Consider the following 19,295-nt stretch of genomic DNA (forward strand, 5'->3'; position numbering starts at 1 on the left):
AGGGAATCTGGGAAATGTAGCTAACTCCTAATACACCTCGCTACAAAGAACCACATGCATTCTTATACTGAAGCCCTAACATCCATTCTTATATTGAAGCAGGGACACTGAGGAAGTAATTAAGGTTCACCGGGGTTATAAAAGTGTCCTCATAAGGACAGAGACAAGGGGATGTGCATACACAGAGAAAGGCCATGTGGGGACACATAGAAGGCAGCTGTCTGCAAGCCAGGAAAGAAACCTCAGGAGAAAAAGCACCCTGCCAACATCTCACTGGCTCCCAGCCTCCAGAAGGGCTGTTTAAGCTGCACGATCTTCGGCATCATGTTATGAGTCCCAACCTGACTAATACACACTGCTCTCAAACAAAATTTATATTGTCATATAAAAATAAAACAAAATGTGAATGTCGAGGAACAGCCCTTGGTCTTTGCCATGTCTCTAACAACAACAGAAACATGAGTGGGTAATACAAGCTGGGTGGGCGGGACTGAGCCAGGCTGTGGGGATTCCCGCCTGAGGAAGGTGCTGGTGAGGGTGAGCCTCTGTGACTGGGTTAGAAGACTGAACAAAACAGTCCCAGTGTGATAGGGAAAGCCACTCTGGAGTCCCGGAAAACTGTGCGCCTCTCCCTGCTTGCTGACTTGCGTTTCACTCACATCGTAATTCCTTACACATGAGGAAACTGAAGAACGGATCCTGGGTGCTAGAAATCAGGGATCGGGGTGTTCAAGAAGCTTCTGTCACGTGCCATCTGGACTGAGTCATCAAGGACAAGTGACAAGGAGACGAGCCTCCCTGGAGGAAGGGAAGGAAGGAAAGTTGCGACTGTGTGAGCTATCCTGTCAGAGGGACGTGTGGTGCTTCTTAGGGGCAGGTGCATTCAACCAAGGGATCAGAGAGCAAGCAGGGGCGCATTGGGAAGGCTTTGAATGCCGTGCCAGGACACTATCCGAGAAATTATGAGGAGCCATGTAAAGGTGTTACACAGCTGGACCCTGTTACATTTCTGCTTTAGAGTCATATGCCTGGGTTCAGTGGAGGGGTGGATTTAAAAAGCTTTGAGATTCAAGGCTGAGAAGACAGCGATGAGGTTGTAAGCCAAAGGAGAGATGCCACAGACTGCCCTGCAACAGAGTCCACATGAGTAGAGAAGGGACGCATCGAGGAATGTTTGAAAAATGAGATCAGTAAGACTAGGTGGTCAGTAGATCGATCATACAGCCGGGAAAGCGGTCAGAAAAGACACCCAGGTGCCTGTGTTAGCTATCAGAGATGGCATTGAAGGCGAATTACTTCTCAAGGACTGGCTAGATTCCTGGAGCAGATAACAGGCACATTTGGGGGACTGTGAATTTGAGGGGCTGTGAGACATCTGAGCGCCGGTGGGTGCTGGTCATTGAATGGTAAGTACGCGGGTGGTGGCACAGGAGGTGTGGCTGGGCACAGATACAGATAGATCCATTCATGTAGACATGGTGGCTGTCTTGAAAATTAGAGAATAGGCACAGGGTAGAACTCAGTGGGGACTTTAGGGATTTTAAGGGGCAGGGATCCATGAGAAGACTGAGAACAAAGGCAATATGTCATTTTGAGAAAGAATATGGAGTCAACAGTAACTTTCATGAGTGTCCTGCAGGTAGAGGAATAAATGTCCCCCCAGCAATAATGTCATTGGTGGCCATTTTGATGGAGAGGTGTCAGCTGAGGCCTGTCTTTGAGAAGCTAGCAAGAAGGAAGACGCAAGGAGGAGGAACCAAGAAATGGGCATTCCATAGACACTCGACTGAAGATATCTAACTATTACAGTTCCCCAAAGGTCAACTTCAATGCTATCTACAGAGCCATCTTGCCCAAACAAATCAGATCTGAATCTGGCTAAGATTATATCCAGCTTTTAGAAAATCGAGAGAACACGAGCTCACACACAGCCTTCAGGACACGCAGCCACCATCTCTGTCAATAAACGACCTGTAAAGGAAAAGCAAATACGCGTGGAGATGGGATAGGGGCTGGGACCATAGCTCAGGGAAATGCCTGCCACACCCATGCACAAGCCAGGCCTGGGAACGTGCCTGTGTGATGCCAGTGCGCTGAGCTGTGGGTGGAGACAGTGTGATGCTCGGGCTCGCTGGCCACACAGCTGTAACACAAGTGGTAAAAACCCAGAGACATATATTGGGGTTCAGGTAGAGCTAAGAGCTAGTGGCTCACTGCTTTGCTTTTCTGGTTTTCAGGTTGAACCCAGATATCTGTATCTCTGAGTTTCTATTAATCATGATACATTCAGCCTTACCTAATTGATGAACTCTGGATTTGGTGAGAGACCTGACTCAAAGAATAAGGGGGAGAATGACCCAGAAAGATGCCTGATAGTGACCTCTGGACCTACACACACACACACACTTATGGTACAGCAGGATGTATCAGTTGACAAAGGTGCTTGCTGTTAAATCTTATGGCCTGAACTGGACCCCCAAGAGCCACAAGATTGAATGAGAGAACTGACTTCCTTTGACCAGCACACCCATGCCATGACAAGTGTGTAAGTGCACATATGCATTCTCAAATGATAAATAATCAATAAATGAAAGTATTTTTAAAAGCTTAGAATGCAAATCAACTAATCACTGTATGTGGTCTCCATTTGGATCCCAATGCAGGCAAGCAAAAATTTATGTATATGAGACGATTGGAAATGTGGTTACTGACTGAATATTTGATGGTATGTGGAATGACTTAATTTTTAGAATGTTGATAATGATATGCCTCTGCTAAAAATGAAACCCTTATGTTTTAGAAACATGTCATCAAACATATGCAAATGAAGTGAGAAGATGTCTAAAATCTGCCTCAAAATAAAAGAAAAGGGAGTATGTGGGGCTTTAGTGAGTCAGGTTGGGAGCTAGTGATGGGTTCTTCATTATCCTGTCTATTTTCACCCATGTTTGAAGCTGTTACAGCCACGATGAAGCGGGCTTGACTGGAGGGAGGTGGTAAAAGGCAAGGAGGTCCCGAAAGGGTGTAAAGCAGGTCTGGTGGGCTGGGCAAAGCCCCCAAAGCAGAAATACTACTCTCCCTGTGTTTTCCTTTCCCTTTTCAATTCTCTGTTCCTGGGGACAACCCCACTCTGAGCTGCCACTCCGAAATCAGAGACACTGAGAGCCCAGATGCCTGATCCAATAACTTAGGTCAGGTGATGGCACAAAAAGAGGCCACTTTTTGACCACAGAGAAACCAAGTCAGCGCCAACTGGTGACCGTGCCTGCCTCTGCCCACCCGGCTGGAGTGTCCCTACATCAAGTAAATGAAGTATTCATCTTTTTATCTATCGTGAAAGTCAAGCCCATTCCCCTGTGCTCCAGGTCTAGACTGTGCCAATTGGCTAGAGACGTGAACCAAGAACAAGTCTTTCTGAGACATGCGGACGGGGCTCCGTTGGTCAATGCCATAAACACAAGGATTCTTCACACACATAAGGATCTCAGCTCAATAGGCAGCACCCAACCCACATAAAAACCCAGGCATGGGGCTGGAGAGATGGCTCTGCTGTTAGACTCACACACCACTCTTGCAGAGGTCCCGCATTCTGTTCCCAGCACCCACATAGGGCAGCTGACAACCTCCTGTAACTCCAACTCCAGGCGAATCTGAAACCTTCGCTTTCCTTGGACACTGCATGTATACACTCACACAATACACAAAATTTAAAACAAAATACAACTTAAAATAAAGCCCCCCCAAAGCAGCATAGTAGTGTCTATTGTGACCCCAGTGCTGGGGAGGCGTAAACAGATGGGTCCCCAGGATTCGCTGGTCAATCAGCCTAAATGAATTGGTGTGCTCCAGGTCTCAGTAAGAGGCTGCCTCAAAAGGTAAGGTGGATAACACCTAAGGCATGAAGCTGATCTCTTGTCTGCGGGCAGATACACATGTATGCTCACACGTGGGCATGCGCGCGCGCGCACACACACACACACACACACATACACATTCTCTAAGCCTCAGTTGCCCCACCCCCACTCTGGAATTAGGATACATGTGGTGTCTGGCATATGGAGGCACTGAACACTGAGATGTGGACTTCGCCGGGCCTCAGCCTTCTGTAGGTATGCAGTCATGGAACCCTGCCTCCTCAGGCCTCCCTGCCCCCTCCAGGGCCCTGCCTGCACCAGCCCCTCTCCGTCTGTCATCAGTGTTCGCTCCCTCCCCAGGGGCCAGGCTTTGTTAGGGGGTGGCTGCCTGGCTGCCTGGCTGTGCACAGTGAAGGCCCTGACGCCTGCTGCTGCAGACAACACTTCACAGGTTGCCTCATCACCCACACTGACAGACGCCTCCCACCAGACGATGGCCCCCAATTCCAAGAGGTCCTGAGCCCAGAATAACCAGCCAGGCTCCTGACTGCTTCATCCCCACCCCACCCCACCCACTGCTTGCCAAGAGCTTCTATCTAAGGCAAAACCATTCCCGAGTTCCTACCGTGCACCATGAGACAGGCGTGACCCCAGCATGCTATGTGCCTTGACCATTGAGACTTTACATGGTAAATGTTTTAACTGGGTACATTTTATAGCTGCCAAAAAATCCCGAAACTCTAAAAGGGGAATTTATTTCTCTGGTGCACAAAGAGGCATTGCTCCATTCAAACGCAGCTTGTCAGATCCCCTATTCCAGAGGAGACTTCGGGTCAGTGCTGCTCCAGCCCTGGAGGTCCAGCTGCCCAGTCAGACCTGGTCAATTCCAAGTTGAAATTCACTAGGCCAAGTTTAGTGGTGTGTAGGATTGGGGGCTGCATCTGAAGAGGAAGGAAGAGACATGCTGTGGTCATCCATTTCTGGGGGTCCTTCAGGTAGGGACTCAAATTCTTCAGGGGCAAACTTCTAATCTCACAGTGAGCCCAGCCTCAGACCTTAGGTTCTCTATGTACCAGTCTTCTGCCAGGCCAAGGGGCCAGGGCCACAAACTTCTGTCCTGCTCAGAGAGGGACTCCCAAGAGAGAGACCCTAGCCAGGGAGAAGCAGGGTCCCCTGCCAGACCCTAAGCCCGAGTATGAGCAAAACCCCTACCCAAAGCCTGCATCCTTCATATGGAGAATCTGGACCCTGGGAATGGGCATCCCAGGGCCCGGAGAGGGCCATGCCACAGAGCAGTACACAGGAAGAGGAAAGCCCAGGTCTGTGGGTCCTCACCAATGCTAAGGTGACCGTTTGGTCCCTGTAGTTCCTCTACACACATCTTATATTCCCTCATAACCTTGTCTGTAGGCTTCCCCTCAGACAGAGCTCCGCATCCCTTTACAGAGCTCAGGTGACAGGCCTAAATGATCAAAGGGACCCTGGACACGGGCTCAGCAAGCATCCCTGAACATGTGGCGAGTCTCCTGGCTGTCAAACATGCTGTCCTGGAAGCCTGGGGGCGGCTTTCCCTTTAGCCCTCCAGTGCCAAGAAAAACACCAGCACTTCTGCTGGGAAGTCTTGTACACCCACAGCCACACCCACAGCCCTCGGGGTGCTCTCTGGGGTGCTGAGATGGTTCCTTTGTGGGCCCCTCCAACCACTAGGTGAGCTCTCTGAGGCCAGACCCTGTCTGAATTACCCTCAGCTCTTGCTTCAGTGTCTGGCTTGGGGTATGGAACAGTACATTGAGGAGACATGTGAAGGGCGGGAAACACATGGGCCAGTTTACCCAGCCAGTGGGCAGCAGCAAGCCAGGAGAGCTTCCTGGAGGAGGCAGGCAGGATGTGTGCATAGGCAGGTGACAGGCACCCAGACAGTCAGAGGCTTCTGAGTTCCTTGGCCCTCTGTCCTCCAGGCCGTAAACCTCTGTTCCTACTGCTGTTGGTCAGTGGTGGGCAGGTTTGGTAGAGAAAATCAACCAGTCTTCCCTCAAAGGCCTGTGGTAGCTAGGGCAGCTGCTGTGGCAGCAGCTGGTGCCTGTCCCGAGAGTCCAGGGGCTGTGTGTGCCTTAATTCCAGCCCCTTGAGACCCCCCAGGAGGGCAGGTGGGCTGATCAGGCAGGAAAGAGGCACCACTGCAGCTGCCGCCGATCCTGCCCCGTATGCCTTCCCAATCACCATGCCTCCCCTCGGCCCCGAGCCACCCCTCTATCAGCACTAATGGACACCTAACTTCCTCTGGGCAGAAAAAGCTTGTGTACAGGACTCCAGCGGGAGACAGGAAGGAAGAGACAGAGCCATGGACTTATACCCCTTAGTGCCTTCCTCCAGGCTGGGCAGAAGATGGCAGACAACAGTGCAGACAAAAATCCACAGCAGAACCAAGGCGTGGAAGAGCCTGAGCTAGACCGAGAGCAACTGTGTGGCCCGTACTTGGCATGTGAGGTGTATCGTGCGGGTACAGAGTAAACATCCTGGCAGATATGCGTGAGAAAGGGCACACAGCGTATGAGGGATAATGTTTAGGAACACAGTATGGAAGATATGTAATGTGTTCTGTGTGTGAGCCACACTTATATGTGAAATGTACGTAGTATGTGTGTGGGGGGGGACAGACTATGAGAGTGAGGTCACCCAAAATAAGCAAGAAAAAGAAGCCATGTTCTCCCTCCTATGTGAATCCCATCATATGCATATGTACATACAAACATACATATGTATAATGTGGGTATAATATAGCACTTAGAAAGACCAAGAGAGTGATATTAGGTAATATAGACGAAAAGCATGCGTGAGCTGTGAAAGAGGATACAAAGCTAATTGTTTTTCTATTTTCATCTGTCACAGGTTTTTCTTTCCTGTGATGGGTAAATGTGTAAATACGTTCCTCGCTGCGAAACTGAAAACCCGAGGTGAAGCTCCCTGGCTTCAGAGCGACTGTTCTCTCTGTACAGAATGTACATTCTCTCCATGTATCTCGGGAGACGGCAAGAGCGGTTTCCTTACCCTTGCTGTACGATGTTTACACCTGTGGTAAAGCAGAGAATGGAGCCGCCGCACACGGAGGAGCAGCGTGGCACCAGGGCATGCAGTGTGAGATCTGTGCACAGGATGAGAAGCGTGTGGTGTGTGTTGTGTTGGGCTGTGCGCAGGTGTGATGGGTACCGCATGTAAAAGATGTACGGTGTGTGAGTTGTCCACGGTATTATTGGGGGTACGCACAGTGTGGGGGTACGTGTAACGTGTGAGAGTTGGGATGTGTGCAATGAAAGAAGTTCACAGAGTGTGACATGTATGTGCATGGTGTACTCGTTAGTTTTATATCAACTTGACACAAGCCTGAGTCATTTGGGAAGAAGAGACCTCAGCAGAGAAAACACCCCCACCGGATTAGCTGATGGGCAGGACTGTGATGCACTTAGCCCAGAGCGGGTGGTGCTCCCAATAGGCAAGTGGTCCTGGGTGGTGTAAAAGGTAGATTGAGCACATCATGGAAAGCAAGCCAATGAATGCTCCTCCATAGCTTCTACATCAGTTCCTGCCCCGAGCTCCTGCTGTGGTTTCCCTGGATGATTGACAACAAGCTACACGCTGAAAATGAACCCTCTCCTCCCCAAGTTGCTTTTGGTCATGGTGTTTATCACGGCAATAGAAATCTTAGCAATAGGGCACACGGTGTGTGAGAGCCATTCCTAAAGTGAAATGGGATGTCCACGGGGCACAGGGTGTGCACAGACGGGGGGCAGATGCACACCGTGCACAAGGTGAAGTGCACACAGTGGGAACGAGCACGCTGAAGGTGTGCACGTGAACGTGAAAGTGCGCACTCTGTACCGGAGACGCACAAATGCGAGGCTGTGTCACGCGTGGGGTGAGAAACACTGGCGTGAGAAGTGTCCACAAAGTGATACGTTCCTTCCATGTGGGGTCTTCACAAAGGGCTGTGCACTGTGGGCGAAAGGGGAGCAGAGCGTGAGGGGAATATAGTGTGTGAGATGGCCGTGATGATACTCAGCTAGGGACGTGAAAGTGTGGGGTGTGTGTGTGTGCAAGAACAAACAGTCCCTGCAAGCAAGTGTACCTAGAATCTCTGTCAGGCCCATGGCTTGCCTCTTATGGCCACCCCCGTGGTGGAGCAGCACAGGCAGAGGACACAGAGAGACACCCTCTGGTGACCATGAATCCCCACGTACATGAGTAGAAGGCAACGTTGGGACCTTCCTACCCAGCCATGCCAGCTCAGCTAAAGGACAATACTGATCCGCATTGAACATGCTATTTGTCCTCCGTAGACTGTGCACCTGCCTGTTACACCTTACACGCCATCTGCATGGCACCTGCCATTCACACCCCACACGCTGATCACACTTTCCACGCCACCCACACCCCACTCTGGCAATGCTATTTCTTTTGTCTAACTTAATCCCTCGCGTACATTTCCCCTGGTACTTTATAGTCTCCCTTTATGTAGCTCTCCTTACCCCAAGAGTCCAATATCCTTTCTTCACTCTCATGAGCCCCGCTAGCATCTCTAGTTTTTAAAGGCACACCACTTCTGTATTGTGTTTGTTTCTGTTAACTCGGTGGGTTTATATTTGAGATCCCACCAATCTATGTTCCAGTACCACTGATCTCGCCTCTCAGCCAGAGAAAAAAGCCTTCAGCTACATGAAGAATAAGCCTACAGGAGAGACTGAAGAAATAAACCCCTAGGGTGTTCCAGAAGCCAAACCACAGTCGGTTCTTTCAGGCCCCGGACTCTGCCCCAGGTCCTGTCCATTTTCATTGCCTGAGCTTCCTCATCTTGGGAAAGAACTAGGAAGTGAGAGACATTACGGAATGGACAGAGCATGCGTGCTGTGAATGATACATGGGGTGTGACTAGCAAGAATAGCGTGTGGAGTGTAAGTGACATCTGGAGTGTGAACGGCATGTGCGGTGTGAACGGCCTATGCAGTGGGAGTGGCGTGTAAGGTGTCAAAGGCAGGTGAGTGTGAACTGTGCGTACAGTGTGCGTAGGATGTGGAGACAGGATGTGGAGTATGCACATATGAGGGGTAAATGGCATGCGCGGTGTGAATAGCACGTGGGATGTGCACAGCATGAAGGTGTTTATAGCATGCGGGGTATGATTAACACGCCTGGGATGTATGGCGTGTGACGTGTGCCTGGCGTTAACAAAGTGATTTTCACAGGGAGTGTGAATGGTATGTGAAGGGTAAATTGCATGTACAAGTGGGGACGGTCTAGAAGGTGTAAAAGGTAGCTGAAGTATGAAGGGATATGAGGTCTTCGTATCCCTCGTGGAGTCTGAAGGGCATGCGGGTATGCTTCGCTCACGAGGCATGTGTGACATGTGGAGCATTCCATGCAAGTGTTGTGTGCATCATCCTTCAGGTGTGTATAGGACGAGGCATGCATGGCACCTGACATGGGTCTGGCATGTGAGATGCATGTGGCATGTGATAGTGCGGGGCCCACAGTGGGTACACGGTCTGTGAGCGTGTGTCCGTGGCGTGTGATAGTGCGGGGCCCACAGTGTGTACACGGTCTGTGAGCGTGTGTCCGTGGCGTGTGATAGGTGCGGGGCCCACAGTGTGTACACGGTCTGTGAGCGTGTGTCCGTGGCATGTGATAGTGCGGGGCCCACAGTGTGTACACGGTCTGTGAGCGTGTGTCCGTGGCATGTGATAGGTGTGGGGCCCACAGTGTGTACACGGTCTGTGAGCGTGTGTCCGTGGCATGTGATAGTGCGGGGCCCACAGTGTGTACACGGTCTGTGAGCGTGTGTCCGTGGCATGTGATAGTGCGGGGCCCACAGTGTGTACACGGTCTGTGACCGTGTGTCCGTGGCATGTGATAGGTGTGGGGCCCACAGTGTGTACACGGTCTGTGAGCGTGTGTCCGTGGCATGTGATAGTGCAGGGCCCACAGTGTGTACACGGTCTGTGAGCGTGTGTCCGTGGCATGTGATAGGTGCGGGGCCCACAGTGGGTACACGGTCTGTGAGCGTGTGTCCGTGGCATGTGATAGGTGCGGGGCCCACAGTGGGTACACGGTCTGTGAGCGTGTGTCCGTGGCATGTGATAGGTGCGGGGCCCACAGTGTGCACACGGTCTGTGAGCGTGTGTCCGTGGCATGTGATAGTGCGGGGCCCACAGTGTGTACACGGTCTGTGACCGTGTGTCCGTGGCATGTGATAGTGCGGGGCCCACAGTGGGTACACGCTCTGTGAGCAGTGTCCGTGGCATGTGATAGTGCGGGGCCCACAGTGGGTACACGCTCTGTGACCGTGTGTCCGTGGCATGTGATAGTGCGGGGCCCACAGTGTGTACACGGTCTGTGAGCGTGTGTCCGTGGCATGTGATAGTGCGGGGCCCACAGTGTGTACACGGTCTGTGAGCGTGTGTCCGTGGCATGTGATAGTGCGGGGCCCACAGTGTGCACACGGTCTGTGAGCGTGTGTCTGTGGCATGTGATAGTGCGGGGCCCACAGTGTGTACACGGTCTGTGAGCGTGTGTCCGTGGCATGTGATAGTGCGGGGCCCACAGTGTGCACACGGTCTGTGAGCGTGTGTCTGTGGCATGTGATAGTGCGGGGCCCACAGTGGGTACACGCTCTGTGACCGTATGTCCGTGGCATGTGATAGTGTGGGGCCCAGAGTGTGTACACGGTCTGTGAGCGTGTGTCCGTGGCACGTGGGGTCTAGCTGGTGTGTGGCTTGCTAGTGAGGACTATTGTGGACTATTGTGGCACCCTCCAATGCTGACTTCATGCCGCCCTGCGCCCTCTGCCCTCTTCTTGGGTGGCTTCCCACCTCCTTCCGTGTGGAGCTGAACTGAAGTTTACTTCCTGGTGACATTATAACAAAAGCAAGACTTCTTAGCTAGAAAAATCCCTTTGGGGGAAGAATGTCCAGTTTTAGAGCTGTGTCAGCATGGTGGGCAGCCCCGTAGTGAAGTGCGTAGTGAGAACTCTGGCTCACTAAACTAAGTTGAAGAGAATTTCCTGGTTGGCAGTGAAAACTTGTTCGATTGACAAACCAGCCACCCAACCCTGTTCTGCGCTGTCTCTTGCCTCTGCATGTCCTCACTGCACGCACACCGCACCGGACACCATGCCAGGCCTCCTGTCACTCCCAGAAGAGGCCTCTTTCCCGCAGAAGGTGCTCCATAGTCTTCCCCTGCCTGGAACCGTCTTCTCTAGAGTCACTTGGGCTGGTCTCACACCTTCTTTTACCTTTTAGCTCAAATGTCACCATGTCACTCTGGTCAGCACACAGCCCCACACCCATCCCTTCATCTTGCTCTGCTTTTAGTATCTTTGACCACACAGCCCCCCTTTGCAGTGTGTTGTAAAGTTTACTAGTTGGTGTGTTTATTTTTGCTGTCCAGTTTGTTCTGCCAGCATCTGCGCTCCACGAGGCCAGGGATACTCTTTCCCATGCTGTATGCTCAGCACCCGAATGAACCGATGAACCATAGAGCTCGCTGTTCATGCACTCCCACGGGGCACACACACTTCTCAAACCCGCAGTCCCGTACCTTCTCGGCTTTCTTGTCCTCTACTGCTCTGTGAGACCATGCAACACCCATCAGCTAGTCCATTTGCTGGACTCCCAAGATCCTGCACACACTGGAGTCTAAGGGCCGCCAGAGTGGGACATATGAAGAGTCTCTGGGACCCTGGTCGTGACGAGGACCATGTCTGTGCCCACTGACAATATCACAATCCCTCCAGATCAGGCTAAACTGACCAGATCTTTACTTGGTGGCAGGCAGTTCCAGGTTTTCTGGGAAGAAAATTGGCAGAGAAGAGAGCAGAATGCTCAGATTGGGAAAGAAAAGCCTAGGGACAGAGACCGGACCTAGGGCTGGCCCTGCTCTACCTGACTCACCATGTTTTTATTCCCTGGCCCTTCAGACCCCTATACCCAAGCCAGCAATGCCGCCTACACCAGCAAAGTGTGGAGGCCACAGGTCCTGCCTGGGTAGGGCAGAGGTGCCTGAGGCTTGGGACAGGTGCTAGCTAGATCCGGTTTCTAGAGGATATATATATATATATATATATATATATATATATATATATATATATATATATATAAAGGCTGCCGCCACGGCTCCCCCTGGAGCAACACCCTAGAAGCCTAGCCAGACCAGCATTCCTGCCCAGAAGCCAGTTCTCCATTTATAGCCCATGGGCAGATCAGCAAAGGGGGCTGAGTGGCAAGGCCTGGGAATGTCAGAGGGAGAATCACAGGAACCTCCTAGAGAGACAGGAAAACCAAGGCCAAAGGTTGAGCTGCATGCATCTCCAGGTCACTGGGCCTGTAGTTCAAGAGGCCCTGCACTGAAGGGACAATGCCTCAGCCAATGGCATCCCCTAAAATGGATGACTGGGGGAAGTCTAGATGACCATAAACCAAAAGGCAAAGTTGCAATCATTTGGTCTCCACACAAAATGTACCGCTGTATTTTCTTTGTTGGCTCAAGTCTGAGGGGAAAGAATTGAGATTTGCACAGGGAAGTAGTTTGAAGCGCTTCCTTGGAGATGCTGAAACACTGTGTAGCAGAGTGGAACTGTTCATTCGTCATCCAAGAAGTATTTACGGAGTGCCTACTATGTGCTGAGCACATCCCACCCAGGCTCAGAAAAGGGGGAAACACTCCCATCCCAATCGTTACTGACACCCATGATGTGCATTCTTCCTTGTGAGTTTAAGTCCAGTGTAAAGACATTTAGAATGCCGCCACCTCTCTGTAGCATACCGCTACAATGTTTCAACAGGCGCAAGCATAGTGTAAAGAAACATATCCGGTGCAGACGAGCCTCTGCTTCATCTGGGAAGAGCCAGAATGAGAGCCTGTGCAAATAATCACGCACACGGTGCCCAATTGCGACAAAAGTGGATGATTTATGAGACATCTCGCGAAATTCAAATTCAAGTGTAGAAGTTAGCAGACCCCAACGCTGCTTATTCCCTCACTTGACACCAAGTGACTCTGTGGGACCACCCTTGCAGTGGCTTCTGAGGATGCCATGGTGAACAAAGCATCCTTCTGTCAAGACTGTCTTCATGTCCCTCGGTGACAAACTAACAGACAAGATTGTTACAGAGTGACATGGCTTTGTGACATTTCCCAAAGCCTGAGATGTTGCAATCTGGGAGGAAACGGCCAGAGACGCCCAAGAAGGCAACAGTGGAGCTGAAGCCTGAGACCTGGGACCCCAACAGCTGCCGGTCATGGGTAGGGACAGGAGTGAGAGTGGTAGGCTTGGAACAGCAGGCACAGGACTCCAGGGGACGGAGTAGGGTCTCCGAACGGCCGTGTAGTTGGGGAAAGAGCTGAGATTTTCATCTGAGCACCATGATGAATGCAAAGAGCTCCGGGACCTCTGCCATTTCTTCTGCTGCTATGCAGGGGCCAGGACGAGTGCTAGCGAGGACAGCAGGCACCTTAGTGTGGCCATCTAAGCCAGCAAAGGGTAGGAGTTAGCATAGCCTATACAGTGACCTTAGGAATGAGAGACCTAGGGGTGTCCTACAGGAAGAGTGGACAAGGCTTCATCATGCCCTCGGGACCTCCAGCCTCATGAGTTCCACCCCAACACCACATCCCTGCCTGGATGTTTACTGTTGAGTTTCAACCCCTGGCCAAACCGCATCTGGCACTCACAGACTCACTTTTCCCAGTTCCTTCCTCCCCAAAGCCATCTCTAATGTCTCTCTTGTCCCCGTGCCCACATCCAACAATATATAAATCTTTATTTTTATAGACTTAAAGTTTGTATGTACGTGAGTGCTTTTCTTGCATTCGTGTCCGTGAAGCTCCAAGATCAGAAGAGGTCATCAAGTCCCCTAGAACTGGGGTCGCAGGCAGTTGTGAGCAGCCATGTGGGTGCTGGGACTCAAGCCCGGGTCTTCTGGAAGAGCAATGGGTGCTCTTAGCTGGTGAGGCACCTCATCTTTGCAAGCCTGCCAAGCTGCATCCTGAGAGTCTATCTGGAATCCAATCGCTTTTCACCAGATTCACCTCCCAAAGCTCGGCAACCGTTTGCGTGGCCACGATCACTCCATTGGAGCACTGCAGTGCCCTTGGAATTGGTCATCTTTCTTCTGTCCTTGCCTTCCACCAACCAGGGAAGATCCTGGTAACGGAAGTCAGAGCTGAGACCCAACAGCCAATCCTGGGCCAGGCCCAGGGAAGAGGACTGAAGGGGAGGGCAGCAAGAATAAGACTGCCCTGTCCCGGGACCTTTGCACATGTTTGTCCCTCTCTCTAGCAAGTACCTGTTTGTGGTGGCTCTGTCTCCCTTCATCCAGGCTGTTCCACAAGTACAACCATCCCAGAGAGGTTGTTCCTGCCTGCTGGAATGAAAACTAGTTCTTGTTTTGCTTTATTCTTCTTATTTTTATGTAGAATTTATAAACCCCTGATACCACACAGTTCCTTGAGTGCTTGTCCGCCATCCTCTCCTATAATGTAAACACTATGTGAAGGGGTCTTTGGTTTTGTTCACCGCTGTGTCCCCAATACCTGGACCAGTAGCTGGTGTTTGGTAGATAAGCCACCATGAACACTAAATGACTAAATAAAAGAGTAAAGAGGGTGAACACTTTATAAAAGGGACCATCAGTACTGCCCGTGTCAGAGAAGGGGAAAGAGTGGGACTTCAAAGGAGATTTCTGAGTCTGAGGGATACACAGGGCTTCCCAGTTTGTAGAGGGCCAGCTAAGATGATTTCCCGACTTTAGTGGGAAAGACATTGGTATCACCCTTGCTTAGATTTCTGATATCCAGGAGAGAAGACATGGCAGGAATACCCGGTCCTAGCCAGAGCCCCAAGAGACATCAGCATCCCAGGGGTGGGGTGTGTTGGAGCTGGTAGGGGAGCCAGTCCTCCACAGTGAGTCTGCTGTGAAGAGACACAACTAAGTCTCCAGAGGAACAGAGCCTGGAGACTCCACGGCCCCCACAATCCAGGCTAATACTGTGCAAGCAGGTGCTGGAGTCAGAAGCGTGCCCTCTTGCTGGCACAGCCGTACACCTCCCCGGACATTTCCACACCCTCCTCCCTTTGGATTCTGCACCTCCCAGTCACTCCCAGACATTGTCATTATCCTTAGAAGTGAAGTGGAAACAGACTTGGGAAGAGATCACCTCCACAAAGTTTAGCAGACTCCACTGCAGGTGAGGTCATCAGGCCAGGTCCTGGTCATCATGACCCTTAAGAAAGACACTTCCTGTGGCTCCAGTCAAAACAGATGACACAAACCTGCGGAAACCAGCTTTCATCTTAGCTGAGAAATAGATCAACCCAGACCCCGTCCGGCTCTCTAGACACCCACAGAAGGAATACTGCGAGGAAAGTTGAGTGGAGACCCTTCCTTCCTTCCTTCCTTCCTTCCTTCCTTCCTTCCTTCCTTCCTTCCTTCCTCCCTCCCTCTTTTCCTCCCTCTGTCCACCCTGAGTTTGACTAGTGTGGCTTGAAGTAGTGACGATCCCCCCAACTACCGCATAGACTGCGCTGGATTTTCTTAGCTTCTTGTGGAAGATGAGCAAGACCAGATGCTCTCTGAGACATTCCCAGATTGGGAATGAGCCAAATATCACTGCCACCAAGTCATTTGTCTCAGGCTTGTCCACTTAGATCTTGGGAGCCTCACTGTCTCTAGCCCGCTGCGTCCTTGGATCCACTTCTTCCGTGTGTCACCATTTCGCTGCTTCTTCTCTAGAGGTTGCTTTGCCCTTTCGCCTTGTGTCTCTCTCCAGATCTCCTGCAATCTGGTTTCTAACGTCTATTCTGTGCCTGGTTTCCCAAGAAATCAGGAGACAGTGAGGTCCAAGGTCAGTTCCGATGTGATCGCTGTGGCCAGCTTCACTGAGGTTGTAGTAGGCACTGGAGAGACGTGGGCAGGCTGCACCAGATAGCCAAGTGCAAGGAACGGCTGGTGTCTGCCTGCCAGTCTCTGCCCTCCTCCCTGTCCCAGCGCAGAGCCGCGGGAGGGGGCACTCTCTGGCCCCAGAGGCTCCCCTGGGGACCCCAAGCTCCGCCCTGCTGCACTCCTATTGGTTTGGGGCGCCCCCGCCCCCAGTCTCCCTTTCCAGCTCCCGGGCTTTTAGGCTACCCTGAATAAATAGTCCAGGGCGCCTGGAGAGAAGCTAGGGACGGAAAAAGTCCCAGGACGATCGCTTTCTTCGTCGCAACTCCGACGGGACAGGACAGGCAGGGGAGGTAGAGGACAGCCCGTGTGCATTCCAACCCTCAGTATTTTGTCATTGTCAGGGTTCAGGAGTGAGAGAAAGTTAAGGTGACTCTTGAGGATTGGGTTGAACGAGAGGCAGGACCGAGAAGTCTAGGAGCTAGGATATGGAGCTACTGTCGCCGCCACTCCGGGACGTAGACTTGACAGGCCCCGACGGCTCTCTCTGCTCCTTTGCCACAGCCGACGACTTCTATGATGACCCGTGTTTCGACTCACCGGACCTGCGCTTTTTCGAGGACCTGGACCCGCGTCTGGTGCACGTGGGGACCCTCCTGAAACCGGAGGAGCATACACACTTCCCCACTACTGTGCACCCAGGCCCCGGCGCTCGCGAGGATGAGCATGTGCGCGCGCCCAGCGGGCACCACCAGGCTGGGCGCTGCTTACTGTGGGCATGCAAGGCGTGCAAGCGCAAGACCACCAATGCTGATCGCCGTAAGGCCGCCACCATGCGCGAGCGGCGCCGCCTGAGCAAAGTGAACGAAGCCTTCGAGACGCTCAAGCGCTGCACGTCCAGCAACCCGAACCAGCGGCTACCCAAGGTGGAGATCTTGCGCAATGCCATCCGCTACATTGAAGGCTTGCAGGCTCTGCTGCGCGACCAGGACGCAGCACCACCTGGGGCCGCCGCTTTCTACTCGCCCGGTCCGCTTCCCCCAGGCCGAAACAGTGAGCACTACAGTGGCGACTCGGACGCTTCCAGCCCGCGTTCCAACTGCTCGGACGGCATGGTAAGGCCAGGGACACAGAAGGACAAGTGCAGGCGACACCTGGGGTATCTGCAATGCGTTTCAGAGGCCCTTGGGGTCGGGGGAGTCCTTTAGACACAGGTGTTCCTGGCATCTGTCACTGGGGTCTGTTTGGAGACCCTGAGCATCTGCGATTTGCTCAGTTGGGGATGCATGCCATCAGAACACGGCTGCGCAGACCCCAGGACATACGTTTCCTTCTCAAATCCTTATTACCCGAGTGCAGATTTTTGTTCCTGGGTGACCATCCAGGCTCAGTTTGACCCAGCTCCTGTCTCCTAACAAGGGCTGACCCAGTCCTGTAAGCCACAGCTAGGGGAGTGAGGGAGGGGCGGTGACAAGGAGTAGTGTTCCAGCCGCCCCCAAGAGTCTGACTCGGGCATTCTTGCTATTCACAGATGGATTACAGCGGCCCCACGGGTGGGTCCCGGCGGCAAACCGGGTTTGATGCCGACTACTACAACGAGGCGTCCAGCGGTGCGTATTCTCAGCTGTTCCCAGCTAGCAGGCATTCATTGGCCTTCCGTGTTCCCCTTGAAGACGTCCTCGCTCCCCAGGCTTAATAGTACTCCTTCCTTTCCTCTTCTCCCAGACACACTTGTATCTTGGGATGAAGGGGCCAGGCGTGTTGGTGTTTGGGGGAGTAAATAACTACAACGTGCACCTTCCTCTTCTTTCTCCTTGTAGTCTAGCAACTCCTTAGTTTCCCTTCTGCTCCAAAGCTCTGTGCTGGGCGGGGGTAAGAGGCTTGAAGGAACTCCAGCTTGCATTACTAACCTTCCCCTCCCCTACAGAATCCAGGCCAGGGAAGAGTGCGGCGGTATCAAGCCTCGACTGCCTATCCAGCATCGTCGAGCGCATCTCCACAGACAGCCCCGCCGCGCCTGCGCTGCTGTTGGCAGATGCACCACCAGAATCTCCTCCAGGTCCTCAGGAGGGTGCATCACCAAGCGACACAGAACACGGGGTCCAGACCCCTTCCCCTGAAGCCACCCCGCAGTGTCCTGTAGGCGTGAACCCCAATCCGATTTACCAGGTGCTTTGAAGGGCAGGCTGCGGCAAGAGAGGACGCACCACCTACACTCCGGGGTCCCTAGGGTCCTTCACGCCCAAAAGATGAAGTTTAAATGACACTCTTCCCAACTGTCCTTTCAAAGTCACACATTCAGAGGCTGGAGAAGGGCGGAGCAGAAGTCTGTCCCACATCGGTCCCCAAGGAAAGGACGCTGTCCATTTGACGTTGTTTGTTTTGTTTTGTTTCGTTTCGTTTGACTCACAGAGACTCTCTGTCCCTCAGGGGGCCAGAGCTGATCCTTGAACAGCCAGGCCTTCTTCCTCTTCCTCACTACTCCTCACGCAGGGGTGAGCCCCTCACACCTAAGCCCTGCCCTCCACATCCCGGTTGTTTGTGGAGACGGGATCTCTACTTTCCGGAGGTCTCCCGACACCCAGTCTTTCCCACAGCCTGCTGAGGCCACTCCAGTCCCGTGTGTAACACGTGTAACCATATCCCACCCTTCCCCGTCCCACGCGCGGTTCAGGACCACTTATTTTTTTTTATATAAGATTTGTGTAATCTATTCGTGTAAATAAGAGTTGCTTGGCCAGAGTCGGAGCCCCCTGGGCTGTATTTATCTCTGAGGCATGCTGTGTAGTGAAACAGAACTTTGTATGTTTATTCCTCTGGTGGGAGAGTCTCAGGACTCACTCGCTCATGTGTTGGAAATAAAGACGCTAATTTATACATAAGTGACTCTGGCTTTTTCTAGGCAAGCCAAGGGGATCAATAAGAAACAATACAATCTGGGCGAGCTGTGTCGCAGCGACCCCTGTAGGCGGCGTAAGGATAGCAAAGACACTGGATGGTGCTAGATTACTAAGGAGGGCTAGGCCTGCCTGTAAGCAGCAGGTCTCGCCCCACGCAAAAGTGGAACGATGCACAGGTTAATGTTAGTTTAAATATAAAAATCCGGATGTGCTCATCTCTGCAATCTCAGCACTGGGAGGGCTGAGGCAGGAGGATGGATGCAGGCCTAGGTATAAAGTAGAGATCTTGCTCCAAAACAAGCTTTTTAAAGGAAAAATTAAAAGTCATGTTGAGGAGGTAGTCCAGTTGGTAGAGCACTTGCCTAGCATGCATAAAACCCTGGGTTCAGTCCCCAGCACCACAAACACCTGCTGTGGGAGGTGCAACACCCTGGAGGTGGCACAGAAAAATCAAAAGCTCAAAGTCACTCTCAGCTACACAGCAAGTCCCAGGCCAGCCCAGGATACATGAAAGCCTGCCAATAAATTTATTGATTGATTGATTGAATTAAAATCTAGCACCACAAACTTGAAATCCTGGCAGAATAAGTCTGCCCAGGGCCAGCTATGGCTGT

The 19,295-nt window shown here is 52.1% G+C and overlaps 1 protein-coding gene across 1 annotated transcript; it reads left to right on the forward strand.

Moving 5' to 3' along the window:
* Positions 1 to 16,052: 16,052 nt before the first annotated feature.
* Myod1 (myogenic differentiation 1) lies at positions 16,053 to 18,645 on the forward strand. The gene is made up of 3 exons (XM_075952538.1): positions 16,053 to 16,896; positions 17,313 to 17,391; positions 17,709 to 18,645. The coding sequence occupies exons 1-3, from the start codon at positions 16,270 to 16,272 to the stop codon at positions 17,957 to 17,959; spliced, it is 957 nt and encodes a 318-aa protein (XP_075808653.1). The 5' UTR covers positions 16,053 to 16,269; the 3' UTR covers positions 17,960 to 18,645.
* Positions 18,646 to 19,295: the final 650 nt, after the last annotated feature.

The sequence above is a fragment of the Microtus pennsylvanicus genome, chromosome 18 (assembly GCF_037038515.1).
Source record: "Microtus pennsylvanicus isolate mMicPen1 chromosome 18, mMicPen1.hap1, whole genome shotgun sequence".
NCBI lineage: Eukaryota > Metazoa > Chordata > Mammalia > Rodentia > Cricetidae > Microtus > Microtus pennsylvanicus.